This window comes from Equus caballus, chromosome 29 (genome assembly GCF_041296265.1).
Source record: "Equus caballus isolate H_3958 breed thoroughbred chromosome 29, TB-T2T, whole genome shotgun sequence".
Taxonomy (NCBI): domain Eukaryota; kingdom Metazoa; phylum Chordata; class Mammalia; order Perissodactyla; family Equidae; genus Equus; species Equus caballus.
Window position 1 is genome coordinate 17,454,765 of NC_091712.1, and position 20,081 is coordinate 17,474,845.

The 20,081-nt window shown below is 37.8% G+C and overlaps 1 protein-coding gene across 21 annotated transcripts in view; it reads left to right on the forward strand.

The window, feature by feature from the left end:
- The window catches only part of ARHGAP12 (Rho GTPase activating protein 12), a 118,224-nt gene extending 114,256 nt beyond the window's left edge, over window positions 1–3,968 (forward strand). For all 21 annotated transcript variants that reach the window (XM_023632095.2, XM_070255467.1, XM_070255473.1 and 18 more), the window contains 3 exons: window positions 71–205; window positions 718–820; window positions 1,625–3,968. In XM_023632095.2, the coding sequence (XP_023487863.1) occupies window positions 71–205; window positions 718–820; window positions 1,625–1,799 (413 nt within the window). In that variant the 3' untranslated portion in view covers window positions 1,800–3,968. The remainder of the gene's footprint in view (window positions 1–70; window positions 206–717; window positions 821–1,624) is intronic.
- Window positions 3,969–20,081: the final 16,113 nt, after the last annotated feature.

Sequence of the window (20,081 nt, forward strand, 5' to 3'; positions counted from 1 at the left end):
TAATCACTCATAACCGTTAGAATTGGTTTAAAGTAATTTTTAAAAATTTCCTATTTCTCCTATTTTTCAGATGAGAAATTGGACTTGAATGATAGTAAATGGGAAGATATTCATGTCATCACTGGAGCGCTCAAAATGTTTTTTCGAGAATTACCTGAACCTCTTTTTACATTTAATCATTTTAATGATTTTGTGAATGCAATTAGTAAGTATGTATTCTACTCAGTTATTTTTCTAGATGTTGAAAATCCTCTGTACAGATTAAGTCGCTATATTCTATTTGATTTCTTAAGTTTTTTCCAAGGATTGTTTTACTCCAGAAATTTTAAATTTGACCACCAGATGTCACTGTGTATTACCAAATATCAGGTTCCAAACTGTCACTGATTTCAGGTTTTTGTTTTTGTTTTTTTTTAAAGATTGGCGCCTGAGCTAACAACTGTTGCCAATCTTTGTGGGTTTTTTTTTTATTTTATTGCTTTTTCTCCTCAAATCCCCCCAGTGCACAGCTGTATATTTTAGTTGTGGGTCTTTCTCGTTGTGGCTTGTGGGACGCTGCCTCAGTGTGGCCTGATGAGCGGTGCCATGTCCATGCCCAGGATCCAAACTGGTGAAACCCTGGGCCACCGAAACGGAGTGCGCGAACTTAACCACTTGGCCACGGGGTCGGCCTCCTGCTTTCAGTTTTATGCAACATCTCTAGTTATCTTTTTTCAGAACAAGAACCAAGACAGCGAGTCACTGCTGTTAAGGACCTAATTAAACAGTTGCCAAAGCCAAATCAAGATACAATGCAGATTCTCTTTAGACATCTCAAAAGGTAAGAGTCTCCCCACAAAAAAGAAAAAAGGTAAGAGAACTGCCCAGTTAGGAGATGTGGTGTAGCACCCGTGGGGCCAGGGTCACTCAAGCCCAGGTTCAGAGCCCAGTTATACTGCTTACTGTCTTTGTAACTTGAAAAGATTACTCAGTTCCTTTGGTCCTCAGTTCCTCATAGTTTGGTTTGGTATGAAGAATACATTACAGTAGATATTATATGTGAAGCAATTATATAATACCTAGCACATAGTAGGTGTTCAAAAATTGTTGCTAAAGTTAGTTAATATGAAGATGAGATTGGCTGTTAAGTGAAGACTATTAAATTACTTTAAAATAAAGCCATCATTGCTCTGAGTTACTATATAGCCACTTCAATACTGATTTTTTCCTTCTGATAGAGTACTAAAATAAATGATCTTAGAGAGATTTAAAAAAAATAAAATTGAAAGTTTAATCTCTGTGCCCAATGAAATTTTTTTCCCATATCAACCTAGTAATCATTTTTACCTGAATTGTAACTCATATTTAAGTCTGTGTCTTATTTTAAACACTAAGCTAAGACATCACATATTGAAAGTTTGTTGGAGTATGTATAATTATACCTTTCAGCTGTGTTTATCCAACAGAAAGCTTCACATGGCATTTGGACTGAATTCTGCTTGGTTAAATAGTTTATATGTACCTTAGGAAAATGAGCATTATTTCTCATTTCTAAATGCAAACTGTTTATGTTAATACAATTTGAAGAATTTTCCCTCTCTGTTTTTTATTTTCACTTTTAACAATTTATTTTTTTCCTCCTTAGGGTTGTAGAAAATGGAGAAAAAAACCGCATGACGTATCAGAGTATAGCAATTGTTTTTGGTCCCACTCTGTTAAAGCCAGAGAAAGAGACTGGTAATATAGCAGTTCATACTGTCTACCAAAATCAGATTGTAGAATTAATTCTTCTGGAAATAAGTTCTATCTTCGGACGTTGATTCTTATTGAAGACAACCCTTGGAATAGAAGCTGGATTCCATCAGATTTCAAATCCTTACACATGATGTATTTTATTTTTGGACCAAGCAGTGACTCTTTGATTTTGCACTTTTTTGAGGGATCAGAAGGGAATGGGAGAGTCAAGACATATGTGGGGCCCTCATATTTGCTGCTTTGTTGCAAGTTGATATAACTGTGTGTAATTTTGAATTAATTTTATTCCGAATGTTTGCATTTCATCCTCTGAATTTCAGTAAAAATCAAAACTTGCAATTCTGACCAGTCATATACACTGGATAATTTGATAGGAAAACTACGTTTTTTTTTCCTCAAACTGGATAATGTAGAATTTCTTCTCATGATTTGTTAGGTTCATCACTTGATAGAACAGCACTATCAGTTATTTTGAAAACGCTCTTGGGCATTTTAAACGAAATGAAGTATATCTGTTTTGAAACCTGTGTATTTGTTTTTCAGGGTTTCTGCATGCAGTGGCAGTCTAAGTGCTCAAATTCTTAATAACTAGATGTAATCCCTTGATGAAGGCTAGCTGCCTCTCACTGTGTTGCACAGCATCCTTATTGGATATTTAGTTGCTTGTTTGGGCAACACACTAATACTACTTAAAACACTGTGATATACTGGAGTTTAATTTAGCATAAGTCAGTGCAGGGTATTTTTGGGCTGTCTGTGCTACACTGATTTGTAGCTAACAATCCTAATTATATCTAGTGCCATACTGAGTTCTTGATATGACCCTGTGGAAACAGATGTTATTTGATGTAAATATAGGCTAAAGACTTAATGCCCTTTAGCTTATGTATATAATTGTGTTGTATAGTCTCAGAGGATGTTCTGACCCTACGTTTCTAATCATGGTATTGGTAATCTTTTCCGTGAATATTAGGTTTCCTCCAGAAATAGGCCGTTATTTGAGAAAGTTAACTGTGTGCACTTTTAGATTTTAATTACATTTACAGGCAAATCACTGTAATGCAAATGGTACTGGAAAAATACTGAATAGACTTGCTAACTGGTAAATGCACTACAAGAGGAACCTTTTAGATTATTTAATATGTACAGAATACATTAGAAAAAATTTATTACAGAATTCTAACTGCAGTATGACTAGTTGAAACTCACATGTAAATTAGGTAGATGTCAGATGGAAAATGACATTACTAAATTCGAGAATTTCATTTTTACATTACTAATGTAGATTGATTTGTATAATAAAACAGGGTTTGGAAAGTTTTGTTACAGAGAGCATGGTCTGTTGAAGATTTTTTAAAATGTATTTTTCTAGGTTAACTGCTGTATATGAAATGTCTAATCTGAATAAAGAAAACTATAAGAGGTTTAGAGATTTTTCCATTGGAAATATACATTTTGGTTTTTAATTTCTTTGTGCTTTTGCATTTACTGGCATACTCTTATACCTCATTTAAAAAAATCAATCCAATATTTCCTGTGGCAAATACATTTTCCTCATTTCACACCAATACACCTCCACCCCCACCCTACCCATTCTTCATCAATATTTGAAAGTAAATGATTTGTAAGCAAGACTTTTTCTTAGAATTGCATTTATAATTTACAGATTGCCTTCCTTGGGAACAAATATTTTTTGTGTGAGCTGTCTAAAAACCTCTCAGTTGAGTTTTGTGGTAAAAATATTGTTTGTCGTTGTGATCTTGTTAAGTTGATAGCAAACCAGGCTACTTGATAGCAGTGGCAAAGCAGATTGTTTTGGACAGGGGATAAAAGCCCCGAAACGAGAGGTGATATTTGCCTAAAGATGTCCTTAACAATGCAATATGCTTTAGGACTGGCCTATATGGTGATTGTATGCCAGGAAAACAATTAGACTCAAATCAATGATCTCTCTTGTGGTAGTTATGGACATATCAAAGATTAAAATTGTCCTGTGTTTCTTGTTTGAAAGAACATATGTGTGTATGTGAAATCTTAAATGTTTTATTAGTCTACAGCTAATCAGTTTATTGTAATATTGTATGTATAGTGAGATCAATGTCTTGTTTTCATCCTTTGTGAATTAAAAATTTTCACTTGTTTTTTGTAATAACAAAACCAGTAATATTTTCCTGTCTTGACAGCTTGATTTTTAGTAGAAAATATAATAAGACTGAAATAAATTGTCAGTGGAATTTCCTTTGCTAAGAGGCCTTCCTTCAGAATGTCATTAAAAAAGTAGTTGGAGGGGCTGGCCCAGTGGTGTAGTGGTTAAGTTTGCATGCTCTGCTTCGGCAGCCCAGGGCTCATGGGTTTGGATCCCAGGCACAGACCTACACACCGCTCATCAAACCGTGCTGTGGCAGCATCCTACATACAAAATAGAGGAAGATTGGCTCAGATGTTAGCTCAGGGCCAATCTCCCTCAAGCAAAACGAGGAAGACTGGCAACAAATGTTAGCTCAGGGCCAGTCTTCCTCACTATAAAAAAGTTGGAAATTGAAACAAAAAGTATATTCAATTATATTATTACATTCCAAGTGGAATAAAAAGTACTTATGTGAATTTTACAGCAGCAAGAAATTTTACCTTTTACTGTGGAAAATATTAGTTATGAAATATCTTTGAAATAAAATATTACCTTTTAGATAGAGGCAGATCTGTATTTTTTTCTTAAGTGAAAGGCATAAATAGAATAGTTCAACCAAACTTTGGGCTTAGTCAGGTAACATAGGTATTAAAATTAATACCTGTGTGTGTGTGTATGTATGTATGTATGCCGTCACTTACATACAATTGAAAACATCAATAATAATAATGGCAGATACCTAGAGACCTTTATACTCTCTTAGTTTTATCCTGTGCTGCTTTGTAAGCCTGTAATACTAGATATTAAGGTAGCAGGGACAGAAAAAAAAGTTATTCCATAATTGTGCCAAGAGATTTTTTTCTCAGCTTGTGGGAGAGGCTTCTAATTAAATAAAGTAAACATCTAGTTTCCCATGACACTAATTTCGCCAACATCTTTAAGCATTTAGAAAAATACACAGAGAACCCTACATGTTGTTTTAGTAAAGAAGAAAATTAAAATAGTTGGGAAAATAAAAATTGTCAAATGGTCATAAGGCTCTCACTGGTCTAAAAAAGTCAAATATTGCATCTATGTAGAGAGTTGAAAATAGGTAGAAAAGAAGATTTTACGGAGTTTACTAGTCTCTCTGAACTCCAGCCCTCAGCTCCTCTTTTATAGAAAGCATTTCTCTATTGCAAGACTGGAGAAGGTTTTTAATAAGGGCGTTAGCCTGTATGTTACAATCCTGGAGGTGGGCAAAGTTGTTTTTTTAAACAGTATTCCAATATAACTAATACAGTCCTGTTAAATGCAACTTTAGTTTGAAATCAAAAAAAAAAAAAAAAAAAAGGCAAAAGGGGCTGCACAACAGACTCTTAGAATAATGATGTATTAGAATCTCCTGGAAATTCACAAGCCGTGAACCCAGGCCAAGCAGAGTCAGACTTCGTATTCTAGAGAAAGGGCAGGTCCAGAATGCCTAATGAGACATTCTGTAACTACTAAAGACAGGGGAGCCCTCCTGAAGAATCTCAATTAGTCTTCTCAACTGAAGTTTTGTGGACCAGTGGTGGCTGTAAATATATTCAGCTGGATTGAGCTTTTACAAATTAGCCTTATGTGAATATGGCACTTAAATGAACTCTTTCATTTCCTTCATTGCTTCCCTTCTCCCACAGGAAAAAAAGGAAAGAAAAAAAGCACTTTCTTGGTGCTCTCATCAACAGAGCACTTGCAGAACAAGGTAACTGTTTAACAAGCCACTACAATACGTATTTAGAAAAGTCTGGTTTCTTTCTTTTTCTCATCAACCCTCCCCTCTATTTTACTTCCTCTCTTTTTTTCGGAAAAGCAGTCTTTGGTAAAGATTTAATTATTACTGGTAGCCAAATCTCGCAGGTAGTTGTGATAGTTGTGGCTCACGCTGCAAGTAGCACTGAAACTTGTAATGTTGTTGTGAACCTTGTAATGTCGATGAAATCCATAGTGACATCTGAACGACAGATGATGCTGTAGAAGCTCTTATCAGCAGGGCCTTTGCAGAGGTAGAGATCAAAACCACTCTACAGTCATGATAGAGGGGCTGGTGAAGACTCAGCATAGCACTTCCTTCTCTTCCTGGGCATGTTGAGAGACTTTATATTTAGGCAAGAGAAATGGGAATCTTAGACACTCAAGGAAAACTGAGTGTCATCAATTGATAAAGCAGGACAGGACCCTATATGAGTCTTATTTGATGGAGGCCCCGAATGATTGTGAATGCCTAAAGCCATATGGGAGTTAGTGGCATAGAATGAGAAGCTGAAGGAAAGAAGTATCTTGATTAGTTATGTTATTTCTGTTTAAAGTTTGTGATCAATTTAAACCTTATTCTGGCAGTTCAAATGATATCATTTGAGGAAGAAACAAGTAACTTGTCTACCTATTGTGGGCATCTGTTTTCAAGCTAAGTTAATTTTTGTTTATGTGGCTTATTGAAACTTCTGTTTTATATATTATGTACGCCTCTTACGTGCATAGAGGCGGCAGCGGGTAGGTGTTGCTTTCTGCTGGTTTCTCCGGGTTCTAGTTGTATAGCCAGTAAACTAGCATCCTGCTCCCCCACACAGGCAAATAATCAGACTTTAGTGGTTCTGTTTTTACCCACTGACATTCCTGGACAGGCCATTGTTTACATTAATTTCTGTTGAATATGGATATCTGCCTTCACTTATGTCTAGAACTGTGCTATTCAATACTGTAGCCACCAGCCACATGTGGCAATTTAAATTTCATTAAAATTAAATAAAAACAATTCACTTAGTCACAGTAGCCACATTTCAAATGTTCAATGGTGACATGGAATTATTATTATTTTTTTTAAAGATTTTTATTTTTTTCCTTTTTCTCCCCAAAGCCCCCCGTACATAGTTGTATATTCTTCGTTGTGGGTCCTTCTAGTTGTGGCATGTGGGACGCTACCTCAGCGTGGCTTGATGAGCAGTGCCGTGTCCGCGCCCAGGATTCGAACCAACGAAACATTGGGCTGCCTGCAGCGGAGTGCGCGAACTTAACCACTCGGCCACGGGGCCAGCCCCGACATGGAATTATTTGCCACCATATTGGACAGTGCAGATATAGAACATTTCCATCCTCACAGAAAATTCTACTGGACAGCGCTGTTCTAGAAGCTTGGCTGTGAGGAATAAGCAATTGGAAAATGCAAAATTCTTTCAAAAAATGCATGACCTTAAAGTGTTATACAGTATTCCATAATTCTCCCTTACGCTCATCTTTTAAGTATGTGACAGTAGAGGAGTTTAAAATCAAGGAGAGAAATAATGTTTTTATAACAGATCTGCCAAACTTGGAATATTTGTCCCACTATATGCTCTCATATCAGAGGCTTGGAAGGGTGGCAAATGTGATTTGACTTCTAATACTAGTCCATCAAAATGCTTGCAGTTTGGTGAAAATCAGTTTGAAACTGTGGCTTAAAAGAAGCCTCAGTTGATTAACTTTATTCCTAGGCATTTTATTCTTTTTGTTGCAATTGTAAATGGGATTGTATTCCATCCAAGAAGACACAAAGAAATGGAAAGACACCGTGCTCTTGGATTGGAAGAATTAACGTAATTAAAATGTCCATAATTCCTAAAGCAACCTATAGATTCAACACAATCCCTATCAAAGTTCCAATGACATTTTTTACAGAAATAGAACAAAGAATCCTAAAATTTATATGGAACAACAAAAGACCCCAAATAGCCAAAGGATTCCTGAGAAAAAAGAACAAAGCTGGAGGTATCACACTCCCTGATTTCAAATTATACTACAAAGCCGTAGTAACCAAAACAGCATGGTACTGGCACAAAAACAGGCACACAGATCAATGGAACAAAATTGAGAGCCCAGAAGTAAACCCACACGTTTATGGACAGCTAATATTCAACAAGGGAGCCAAGAGCATACGATGGAGAAAGGAGAGTCTCTTCAATAAATGGTGTTGGGAAAACTGGACAGCCACATGCAAAAGAATGAAAGTAGACCATTCCCTTACACCATGTGCAAAAATCAGCTCAAAATGGATTAAAGACTTGAATGTAAGACCCGAAACCATGAGACTTGTAGAAGAAAACATAGGCAGTACGCTCTATGACATCGGTCTGAGCAGCATATTTTCAAGTCCCATGTCTGACTGGGCAAGGGAAACAAAAGAAAAAATGAACAAATGGGACTACATCAAACTAAAAACTTCTGCACAGCAAAGGAAATCAGCAACAAAACGAAAAGACAACCTAACAATTGGGAGAAGATATTTGCAAACCACATATCAGATAAGGGGTTAACATCCAAAATATACAAAGAACTCATACAGCTCAACAACAAAAAAACCAACGATCCAATAGAAAATGGGCAAAAGATCTGAACAGAGATTTCTCCAAAGATATACAGATGGCCAACAGGCATATGAAAAGATGCTCAACATCATTAGCTATCAGGGAAATGCAAATCAAAACTGCAATGAGTTATCACCTCACTCCCGTCAGAATGGCTATAATTGACAAGACAGGAAACAACAAATGTTGGAGAGGGTGTGGAGAGAAGGGAACCCTTGTTCACTGCTGGTGGCAGTGCAAACTGGTGCAGCCACTATGGACAGCAGTTTGGAGTATCCTCAGAAAATTAAGGATAGATCTACCATATGATCCAGCTCTTCCACTGCTGGGTATTTATCCAAAGAACTTGAAAACACAAAGGCATAAAGATACTTGCACCCCTATGTTCATTGTGGCATTATACACAATAGCCAAGACTTGGAAGCAACCTAGGTGCCCATCAAGGGACAAATGGATAAAGAAGATGTGGTATTTATACACGAGGGACTACTGCTCAGCCATAAGAAATGATGACATCTGGCCATTTGTGACAACATGGATGGACCTTGAGGGTATTATGCTGAGTGAAATAAGTCAGAGGGAGAAAGTCAAATACCATATGATCTGACTCATAAGTAGAAGATAAAAATGACACAAAAAAACACATAGCAACGGAGATTGGATTGGTGGTTACCATTGGGGAAGGGGGGAGGCGGGAGGGTAAAAGGGGTGATTAGGGTCACATGTGAGGGGATGCACTATAGTTAGTGTTCGGGTGGTGAACATGATGTAATCTATACAGAATTCGAAATATGTACATCTGAAAAAAATAAAAATTAAAAAAATAAATAAATAAAATTAGGGTGGGAAATCTCACCCATGGCTGGCAAAGGCCTTAACACAGTTAAACATCTGTGTTAGCTAGACTTTAATTAAACAATTTTTATCAGGAAAAAAAAAAGCCTCAGTTGACATTGTTCTCTGGGAAATTTAGGAATGCTGTACTATGACATAATTAACATTTCTAAGGTTTATGTCACAGCATTCTTACATTTAGATTTTAGGCATTTTTGCTTGGTGGAAAGATTTTTCTGAAATCTTATTTTAGAAGCTATGTCTAAACAACTAATGAAAGAAATGGTTCTCATGAGAGCTTTCCCTTGGGATCCGAGCTCCTTTACCTTGTATTTACTTCTGATGTTTAACGACACCCTATATGAAGTAGTGGAGATCTTGAAGAGCCCACAATTTCCCTTTAAGTGGGAGCTGAAATATAGCCACAAATACAGGAAAATTGTTGGTAGTTGCAAAGCAGTTCACTTGGTCTGCACGTGATTTTCACCAGATGCTCACTCAGGTATGGACAGTGACATGGTATATAGATCCCATAGACTAGATGATAATTGCGTTTTTCATTTTTATTTTTATCAAAATAATTAAGATTTTATTTTTTTCCTTTTTCTCCCCAAAGCACCTCCCCCCCCCACCCCACCCCGTACATAGTTGTATATTCTTCATTGTGGGTCCTTCTAGTTGTGGCATGTGGGACGCTGCCTCAGCGTGGTTCGATGAGAAGTGCCATGTCCGCACCCAGGATTCGAACCGTCAAAACCCTGGGCCGCCTGCAGTGGCGTGCGTGAACTTAACCACTCGGCCATGGGGCCAGCCCCAAAATAATTATTTATTTTTAAGAGTCCCAGGCCAAATTCTTTTAGAGCTGGTACTTCTATGCATGGTTGACACACATAATGCTCTGGTTTAAGAAGACGTTACTGATATATTTTCAAACCTACTGTCAATGCTTTCTATTAGTATCTTACAATTTCTAGGTAGGCAATATAATAGGTTGTTAGTTACTCTAACCCAACCCCTTTGACAAAATGCTTCAGTTCAGATTTAAGCAAATCATAGGGTAAAGAAGCTTTGCCATCCAGTAAAATTAACACAAAACTCTCCTCCCATCTTCTCATTAAGTACAGTGAAACACGAAATGCTTCTTTGTGTGTCTTTTTGTCTTCTGCCTTCCCTTTGTGTCCCCTCCCTTCCCCTGTCTCAGCAGTTGCTGTTTGCCTCAGACGGTCAGATAAGTGGATGCTCACAAGGCTGTAGTGGGATTCTTTGAGGCCCTTGTGTCCAGAGTGTCCAGGCTTCCTGGAGAGGATGGAGTTAAACAGGAATCAAGACCTCTAGGGAAGCCAACCCAGCTGTGTCGAGAAAGAAACTAAACCTTTTATAAGGGGGGGAACCCCAGTATCTTTGGATGACACAGTTCTGACTATAAGGTTTCCTGATTTCAACCACTTGTGTTAGGGAACCAGATCTGATGTACCATTTCTGACATCTGGCTACATCTTGTGACTGCCCTCCTTGGTCATTTTCCTATCTCCTGACCTGTTAAATTAGCCAGATTCATTGCCTGAACTGCCAGTAACAATGACTAAAACTTCTTATCATATTACTCTCGTAAATGCGTGTAGCACGTTCACTTGGCGTTAAGGGTTCTGCAAAGCCAGCATCAGACAATATGAAATTGCTAGTTTATATAATGGGTAGTACTGAAACATCTCCCACTGAATAAAAGGTTGGGAAGGGAGTTCAATGTAAATAATCTGCTAAGATCCCATCTATTCATTCAACAAATTGATTGAATTTGTTTTAGGTGTTAAGGCATAGTGTTAACCTCTGGGGATACAATGGTAAGCAAAACAGAATCCCGGCTCACGTTTACAGCTCATATAACATATTAGTAATATGACAACTGGTATATATTTAATTCTGACATATACCGATGTTGAGTAGGTGAACTCAGAATGGTCAGCTCAGTAGTTTTATTACTGTGCCTTCAAAGTCAGCTACTAGTATTGTGGTCGTGACAGTCTACTGGGGTTGAGCAAGATTTATTGCTACATTATCTGGTAGTATGTGTTCAGAATGACCTAATTCTTGAGTACTTGTTAAATTGAAGTAAGGCAAGTTTGTAAATCAATGCAAGAGATATTGAACGCTTTGATGAAGCCGAGTTTCAGTGAATGAGGCCTGGTTTTAAACAGCAGATGGATCATTCTGGCTTGAAACAATAAAATGTAAAGTGGAACATTCTCAACTAAAGTGTCAGGAAAAGCATGGGTTTAACAACATTAGTAGGAGTCACACAGGTAATCCACATCATACTTCCTGTATTAAAATTAAATATATGGAGAGGATTCTGGGAAGATAGTGGTGGTGACAGCATGGTTTTTCAAATCCCACATTAAAACAACAATTTAAGGACATTGACAGCAAAACTAGGTAACAGTAGCCTCACAACCCCCAAAATATGAGCAGGTGGGGACAAAGCACCTGCAGCTCCTAGATCTGCACTGATAATGGTCTCTGTGAGAGAGGAACATGAAAAAGCAATAGGGTAGCATCTGACAGACCTGAGAACAGGAGAATCGCAATGTAACCATCAGGACCAAAGGGGCTGAAACACGCCAGCCCCTAGGAATTCTCAAAACCAACTTGCCAGAGCTCCCTTCCAGGACAAGGCCTAACACTGAAGAAAAGTTGCTGAGTGTGGAATCAAAATTAGACAGGATAGGGACAGTAGACAAGAGAGATGGTCTAGATCAAAGTGGGGAAGGGAAGTGGAGCCAAGAAGTCCCAGGAATCAAGCTGTCATATTGTTTGTTACAATGCAAAAACAACACAGGAATGAATTTGTGAGTTTAATGAAGCTTTCCTGAATCCTCATTCCAAAAGTTCAGGAAAATTAATTTTACACAAAAATGAGCAAAATAATATCAAGGCCAAATCTCATGTAAAATTATAAGAAAAAAAAGAGTAAGGAACAGAATAACATCCCCGTGGAAAATGGAAGCATGCCAGAAACACATACCCACAGAAGAGACTGTAACCTGTTACTACACAATGAGCTCAAAGTCTGAGATGATATAAGACATGAAAGAACAGTATAGATCAGAATTTTAAGAAATAAGATGACAGAACTCAGGAAAGAGAAATACCGTATTTCAGAATTGTAAACAGATAAATAAAACAGATAAGACCTTAAAAGAACTAGAAAGTGTAAAAAGAAAATTTTAGTCAAAAATGAAAGATTTAGAGATTTTTTAAAAGATTAAAAAGTGACATTGAAGACAGGCAAAAAGGATCGAACAGGATTAATAGTTCATACAGAAGAAAACCAAGGCAAGAAAAGAAATATTAAAAATATTTCAAGAATACCTTCCTGAATTTTAGAAAAATGCAAATTATGTCTTGAAAGAGGACACCAAATAACTAAAATTGACCTAAAATAACCAATACCAAGACATATTCTAGTGAAATTACTGGACTGTTAAAAATATCTTTTGGGCATCTGTTTAAAAAAGACGTGATTTGTAAGGGAAAGTATTAGATTATTAGCATTTTCAACAGCAGCGCTTTATACCAGATGAAATTGGAGCAATATATTTAAAATTCTCAAGGAAAGAAAGTCAAAGATTTCCTATCCAACAAAATTGATTTTCAAGAATAAGAAGACACAAGTTGGTATTGGAATTCAAGAAATACTCTTCCCATGATCCCATTTGAAATCTATTATATACAGAACAAGTTTCAGACTAACAAAGTGTCTTCGCTTAAGGACTAGTGGTTGAGCATTAAATATTTAATTGTTTATTGAAGTAAGACTAAATGAAGGCCACCAGGGAGAATATATAGTTCTTAGTGACTATATGTACCCTTGCAAATGAAGATTTGGTACAAGGGAAGATTTTTACAAGGGAAGAATGGGGATAACATATGCAAAAAAATTTTAATGTTTTCAGCAATCATATTTGTGGTATTATTCTGATTGCTGTGCATGTAATAGATTAAACAAATGAGTACTTCTGGGATATCCTGTCATCTCGTGTCCTTGAGAATCAGAATTCTCAGGATGGAAGAAAGGAGTCACAGCTCTAATAAGTAAAAACTCTGTAGTCTTCCATTTGAATTGAGAGTAGTACCAATAAGAAGTCATGAGATAGTTTATCTATATGTATGTATGTGTAATCCACTAAGTCTGTCCAGTTAAAAAGGCCTAGAAAAATGACCAACCTGGGGAACATCTCTAGCACTTAAATTTTGATCTTGAAATGTACTTTCTCATTAAAAGATACAAAGCTTTTAGAGATATGAAGCCATATCTCTAAAAAGGTAGATCCTACCTCCAGCCAGGTTTGGGACAGTAAATGTACAAGATGACTCTGGAAGATCTTGTTCTGGTAGATAGCAAGGAAGCTTTCAAATATTACTAGGGTCTTGTCAAGAGGCTCTGGAGGCAACTTGAAGAGTATCCCACCATTCAAAGATAGCATAGCGTGAGTTTCAATAATGAGAGTAATGGCAGTGAATTGAGACCCATTAATATGCTTTAACCCATGAATTAGTGATATTTAAAAAGATAATCACAGGGCTGGACCTGTGGTCTAGTAGTTAAGTTTGGTGTGCTCCACTTTGGTGGTCTGGGTTCAGTTCCCAAGGGCTGACCTACACCACTTGTTGGTGGCCATGCTATGGTGACAACCCACCTACAAAATAGAGGAAGATTGGCACAGATGTTAGCTCAGGAAGAATCTTCCACAGGGGAAAAAAAATCACCTTAAGAAGATGATAGGGAACCAATTATTATCTTCTCAAAAACTGATAAATAAAGGGAAAGAAGCATTTATCCTGTCTTTCCTGTATGCACTTGACCACTGGGTAACCAAATGGCAGATGAGGAAAAGTATCTCTATATAAAAATATTCCAACAAATAAATGGAAAAGAAATTATATAATATCACCAATTTTACACTCCCCCATTGAGTTAATAAATATAGGTATTAAACATCAATGACTACAAGCATCATAAAAAGAAAAATAACGAAACATAACATACCTCCTGATGAAAGAACACAGGATCTCTTACAGTCTTGTCAAAGGAATTCAGCCTTGAATCTGAACCAGGCTCTGAATCCAGCTTCCAATTTACAGGAAATACAAAGGACACAGAACTACATCATGCGTATGAAATGAAGAAAATCCAGACTGTGAGAAATTCTACAGATCAAAGGGCCTGGATTCTTCAACAAATAACATGGTAAGGAAAAGAAAGAGATGGAGATGGACTCTATAGAATTGAATATCATTTTTTTTTTTGATTGAGATGTGGCATTGTTTAAAACCAAAGACATAGTCAACACATCATTTCTTTATGATTTTGTTATATTTTAGTATTTTCCATGTTCTTAAGGTCCTATTTTGTCTGTGTGGTGGAAATACTACATAATAGTGTACTTTACACGTCTTTTCTCAATTCCACATTTGGTGACATCATTTGGCCAGTCATAGCCAGTAATTTGAAGCTGGCCATGATGGTGATATTTAGACCAAAACAAGGATTGATTTTTTGTTCTGTTGATTTGTCTAGATTTAAGAAAGTGATGGGAAAAATGTTAATACAGATTAAACTTAAAATGTATCTGTAGCCTTTACATTGTGGATAACACAAAAAATTGAGGAAGTAGTTCTCCAGTTTTAAACTGTTATCCAATTCAGCAAAGAAGTCAGATACATCATTGACAGATGAGTGAAATTCTTACATATGTATCAGTTAACTTTTGTCTTTCTCATTAATGTAAATAAAAATGTCAACCAAAATTCATACCAGATTATACTCACTCATTGATTGCAATCATAGGATGGCTATGGGACTTTGGCAAAAATAAATTAAAACATTCTTTGAGAATAAATTGGTTATGTGAAATTTGCAATAGAGAGTATTATATATTTCATGATATTATTTATATCAGTAAAATTTATAATAAACTTAAGTATATGTATATGTGTGTGCCTATTTTGTGCCAACTCTTACACATTTACCACCATATCACTGAAGTATGGTAAGTGCATAATAAATGTTCATTGTTTTTATTGTTAGTATGAAGTAGTGCAATAACAGAATGATGGCTTCCTGGGAGGGGATGATGTTCACAGAGACCAGAAAGATGTTTGGCAGGAAACTAAACTCATCAGGATGGCTTTAATTAAATTCTCAAGGGAATGACAAGAGAGCCCATATATAACCACCGAATTGAAAGTAGGAGGGAGAGATCTCGTCAAGATGGCGGCATAAGCACACTCTGAACTCAGCTCCTCCCATGAACACAACCAGGTTACAACTATTTTTGGAAAAATTACCCTGGATGGAAAACTGAAAACTGGATAAAAAGAACTCCCACAATAAGGGACAGTCCTGACTAAGGCAGAAGAGGCAGAAATTCCTGCTGGAGAGGGAAAAAGCCACCTTTGGGAGCAGTGGAGCTTCTCAGCTGGCCAGGCAGGAGCCACCCTAAGGTATGAGCCCTCCCTGGAGGAGTGAGGGCTGGATCAGGGGTCCATACTGCTATAAGCATCCTTCAGACTCAGCACACTGAGATGAAGGTCTTACTATCTGGCTTCGCTGGCTATTAATTGCAGCGGGGATACCCCCAGAAAATCTCTCGATTGAAAGCCAAAAAGACCCAGGTCTTAAAGGGCCCATGCACAAACTCACCCATCTCAGCAACCTAAAATCATCAGAGAGAAGGCTGACAGTGCTTTGGTGAAAACAGACTCACCTGGTGGGCTCTGGGGGCATCTTGGTGAGAGGAGGGACCTCTCAGGAGACTGAGACATTGGTGGGGGCCGTTGTTCTGACCTGGTCCAAGTGCACTGACACAGACCCTGGTGGACGCCACTGAAGCTCTTCCCATGGCCTGTTAGCCCAGGGGTCTGCGGCACCCACTAGATTTAATCCAGTTCAGCCAGGGCATGCAGCCCACCTTAGGGACCAGCCCCGCCCAACAGCAAGCCCTCAGGTTACTTGTTGGCCTGCATTGATTGGGTGCCTTGATCCTCGACAGGCAGGCGAGTGTGTCTGCCTCTGTGGGGCAGGTCCTGTGTAAGGACCAGGTGAACTGTTGGGGGCATTGGTGGAGAGGTGGGGGCCTCTGCAGTGGGGCATCAGGGTATGCTCCAGGGGTTTGGGAAGTGTGCACGGACCAGGACTGTGTTGACAGTGTGTGTGGTCCTGTGGGGTGTGAGGCTTATCAGTGGCAGAAGACCTGTGCTTCACAAATAAAAAAGATCATAAAAAGGATAAGCCCCAACTTCCAAATCCTCAAAAACTTGAGTGCTCCTGTGCCTAGGGCAAGCCCCACTCAGCCGCACTCCTAAGAGAATTGACAACAGCCTTGTAGGCCTGAGGCCTATAGCAACTGTAAGCCCCTGAGCCTAGCAACCAGCTACACTGGCTACCTACTCAATTAACAGGAAAACTGCAACAGGAGTGTGCTGTTAGACGTTGTAGCCAACAGTGCTGAGGCTCCCCAAACTGGATTTACAAACTGCTGGCCAGTGAAGGAAAGACTAGAGACTCCCTGTGTACCTGCATTAAGAGCAACCCTGTCACAGCAGAAGGACACAAGTAGCCCACAAAGGGGTCACTCTTGGGTCATTTGGACTGGTGATGAGAGGGAAGCACACTGCTGGGTGTCATAAGGTATCTCTTACATAAGGCCACTTCTCCAAGATCAGGAAACATAGCTGACTCACCTAATACATAGAAATAAGCACAGAGAAAGAGGCATAATGAGGAGACAAAGGAATACATTCCAAGCAAAGGAACAGGACAAAACCCCAGAAAAAGGACTAAATGAAACAGAAATAAGCAACCTACACAAAAAAGAGTTCAAAAAAATCTCAAGGATGCTCACAGATATTGAGAGAAGACTGGATGTACACAGTGAGCTCATCAACAAAGAAGTGGAAACTATAAAAAAGAACCAATTAGAAATGAAGAATGCAATACTGGAAATGAAAAATACATTAGAGGGACTCAATAGCAGAGTAGAGGATGCAGAAGAATGGATCAGTGAGCTAGACAAAAGACTAGAGGAAATCACCCAAGCAGAACAGTAAAAAGAAAAAAGAATTAGACAGAATGAGAACAGTCTAAGGGAACTCTGGGACAATATCAACTGTGCTAACATTTGTATTATAGGTGTCCCAGAAGGAGGAGAGAGAGACAAAGGGGCAGAAAATTTATTTGAAAAAATAATAGATGAAAATTTTCCTAACCTAAGGAAGGAAAATGACATCCAAGTATAGGATGCACAGAGAGCTCCAAACAAGGTAAGTCCAAAGAGGCCCACACCAAGACACATTATAATTAAAATGTCCAAAATTAAAGATAAAGAGAGAATCCTAAAAGCAGCAAGAGGAAGGCCACAAGTGAGACACAAAGGAAAGCCCATCAGGCTATCATCGGACTTCTCAGCTGAGACCCTACAGGTGAGAAGAGATTGGCATGATGTATTTAAAGTGCTAAAAGGAAAAAACCTACAGCCAAGAATACTCTATCCATCAAGGTTGTCATTCAGATTGGAAGGAAAGATAAAGAGCTACCCAGACAAGCAAAAATTAAAAGAATTTATCACCAAGAAACCAGTTCTACAAGAAATGCCGAGGGGAGTTAAGTGGGAAAGTGATGACCACAAAGAGGGATAAAAAATTATCAAACCCCGCCCCCCCCCCACAAAAATCCAGGCAATAAAATCACTGGTAAAGGTAAAAATATAGTAAAAGTAGGAGATCAATTACCTGTGAAGATAATATGAAAGTTAAAAGACAAAAGTACTAAAATTACCTATTTCAATGATAAGAGGGTAACGGATAGATACACACTAAACAAGAGACTATATATGATTTCAAAAACATAAAATGTGGGAGGAGGGGAGTGAAAAAGTAGAGCTTTTAGAAAGAGGTCAGGCTAAAGAGTCTATCAACTCGATATAGACTGTCATATACATAGACTATTATATAGGATCCTCACGGTAATCACAAACCAGAAACCTATAATAAGTAAGCAAATAAGTGAGACAAAAGAAATCAAACATATTACTAAAGATAGCCATCAAACCACAAGGGAAGAGAGCAAGAGAAAAAGAAAGGAACAGAGAAGAACTACTAAAATACCCAGAAAGAATGGTAAGGAAATGGCAATAAATACATATTTATCAATAGCTACTTGAAACGTCAATGGACTAAATGCTCCAATCAAATGCCATTGGGTGGCCAACTGGATAAAAACAAGACCCATATATATGCTGCACACAAGAGACACACTTCAGACCTAAAGACACTCACAAACTGAAAGTGAAAGGATGGAAAAAGTCCATGCAAATGGCAAAGAAAAGAAAAGCGGGGGTAACAATACTTATATCAGACAAAATAGACTTTAAAACAAAAACTGTAACAAGAGACAAAGATGGGCACTACATAATGATAAAGGGAACAATCCAAAAGAAAACATAACACTTGCAAATATCTATGCACCCAACATAGGAGCACCTAAATATATAAAGCAATTATTAACAGACATAAAAGGAGAAATAGACAGTAACACAATAATAGCAGGGGACTTTAACACTCCACTTACACCAATGGACCACTTCATCCAAACAAAAGATCAATAAGGAAACACTGGGCTTAAAGGACACATTAGACCAGATGGACATAGTAGATATATATAGAACATTCCATCCCAAAACCACAGAATACACATTCTTTTCAAATGCACATGGAACATTCTCCAGGAATGATCACATATTAGGACACAAAACAAGTCTCAATAAATTTAAGAAGATCGAAATAATACCATGCATCTTTTCTGACCACAAAGGTATGAAAATAGAAATCAGCCACAGGAAGAAAACCAGAAAAGCCACAAAAATGTGGAGATTAACCAAAATGCTACTGAACAACGATTAGGTCAATGAAGAAACCAAAGGAGAAATAAAAAAATTCCTGGAGACAAATGAAAATGAAAATATGACATGCTGAAATCTGTTCAATACAGCAAAAGTGGTTCTAAGAAGGGAGTTCATAGCCATTCAGGCCTACCTCAACAAAGAAGAAAAACCCGAAATGAACAATCTAAAAGCTCATCTAAAGGTACTGGAAAAAGAAGAACAAACAAAGCCCCAAATCAGCAGAAGGAAGGAAACAATAAAAATCAGAGTAGAAATAAATGAAATAGAGACTAAAAAAACAATAGAGAAAATTAATGAAACCAAGGGCTGGTTCTTTGAAAAGATAAACAAAATTGACAAACCCTTAGCTAGACTCACCAAGAAAAAAAGAGAGAAGGCTCAAATAAATAAAAACAGAAATGAGAGAGGAGAGATTACAACGGACACCTCAGAAATACAAAAGATTGTAAGAGAATATTTTGAAAAGCTATACGCCAACAAATTGGATAATCTAGAATAAATGGATAAATTCTTAGAATCCTACAACCTTCCAAAATTGGACCAAGAAGAAGTAGAGAATTTGAATAGACCAATGACCAGTAAGGAGATCGAAACAGCAATCAAAAACCTCCCCAGGGGCCGGCCCCATGGCTGAGTGGTTAAGTTCACGCGTTCCGCTTCGGTGGCCCAGGGTTTCCCCAGTTCAAATCCTGGGCAAAGACATGGCACCGCTCATCAGGCCATGCTGTGTTGGCACCCCACATGCTGCCAATGGAAGGATCCACAGCGAAAGATACACAACTATGTACTGGGGGGCTTTGGGGAGAAAAAGGAAAAATAAAATCTTAAAAAAAAAAAACTTCCCCCAAAATAAAAGTCCAGGACCAGATGGCTTCCCTGGTGAATTCTACCAAACATTCAAAGAAGACTTAACACCTATCCTGCTCAAACTCTTCCAAAAAATTGAAGAGGAGGGGAGGCTTCCTAACTCATTCTACGAAGCCAACATTATCCTGATACCAAAACCAGACAAGGACAACACAAAAAAAGAAAATTACAGGCCAATATCACTGGTGAACTTTG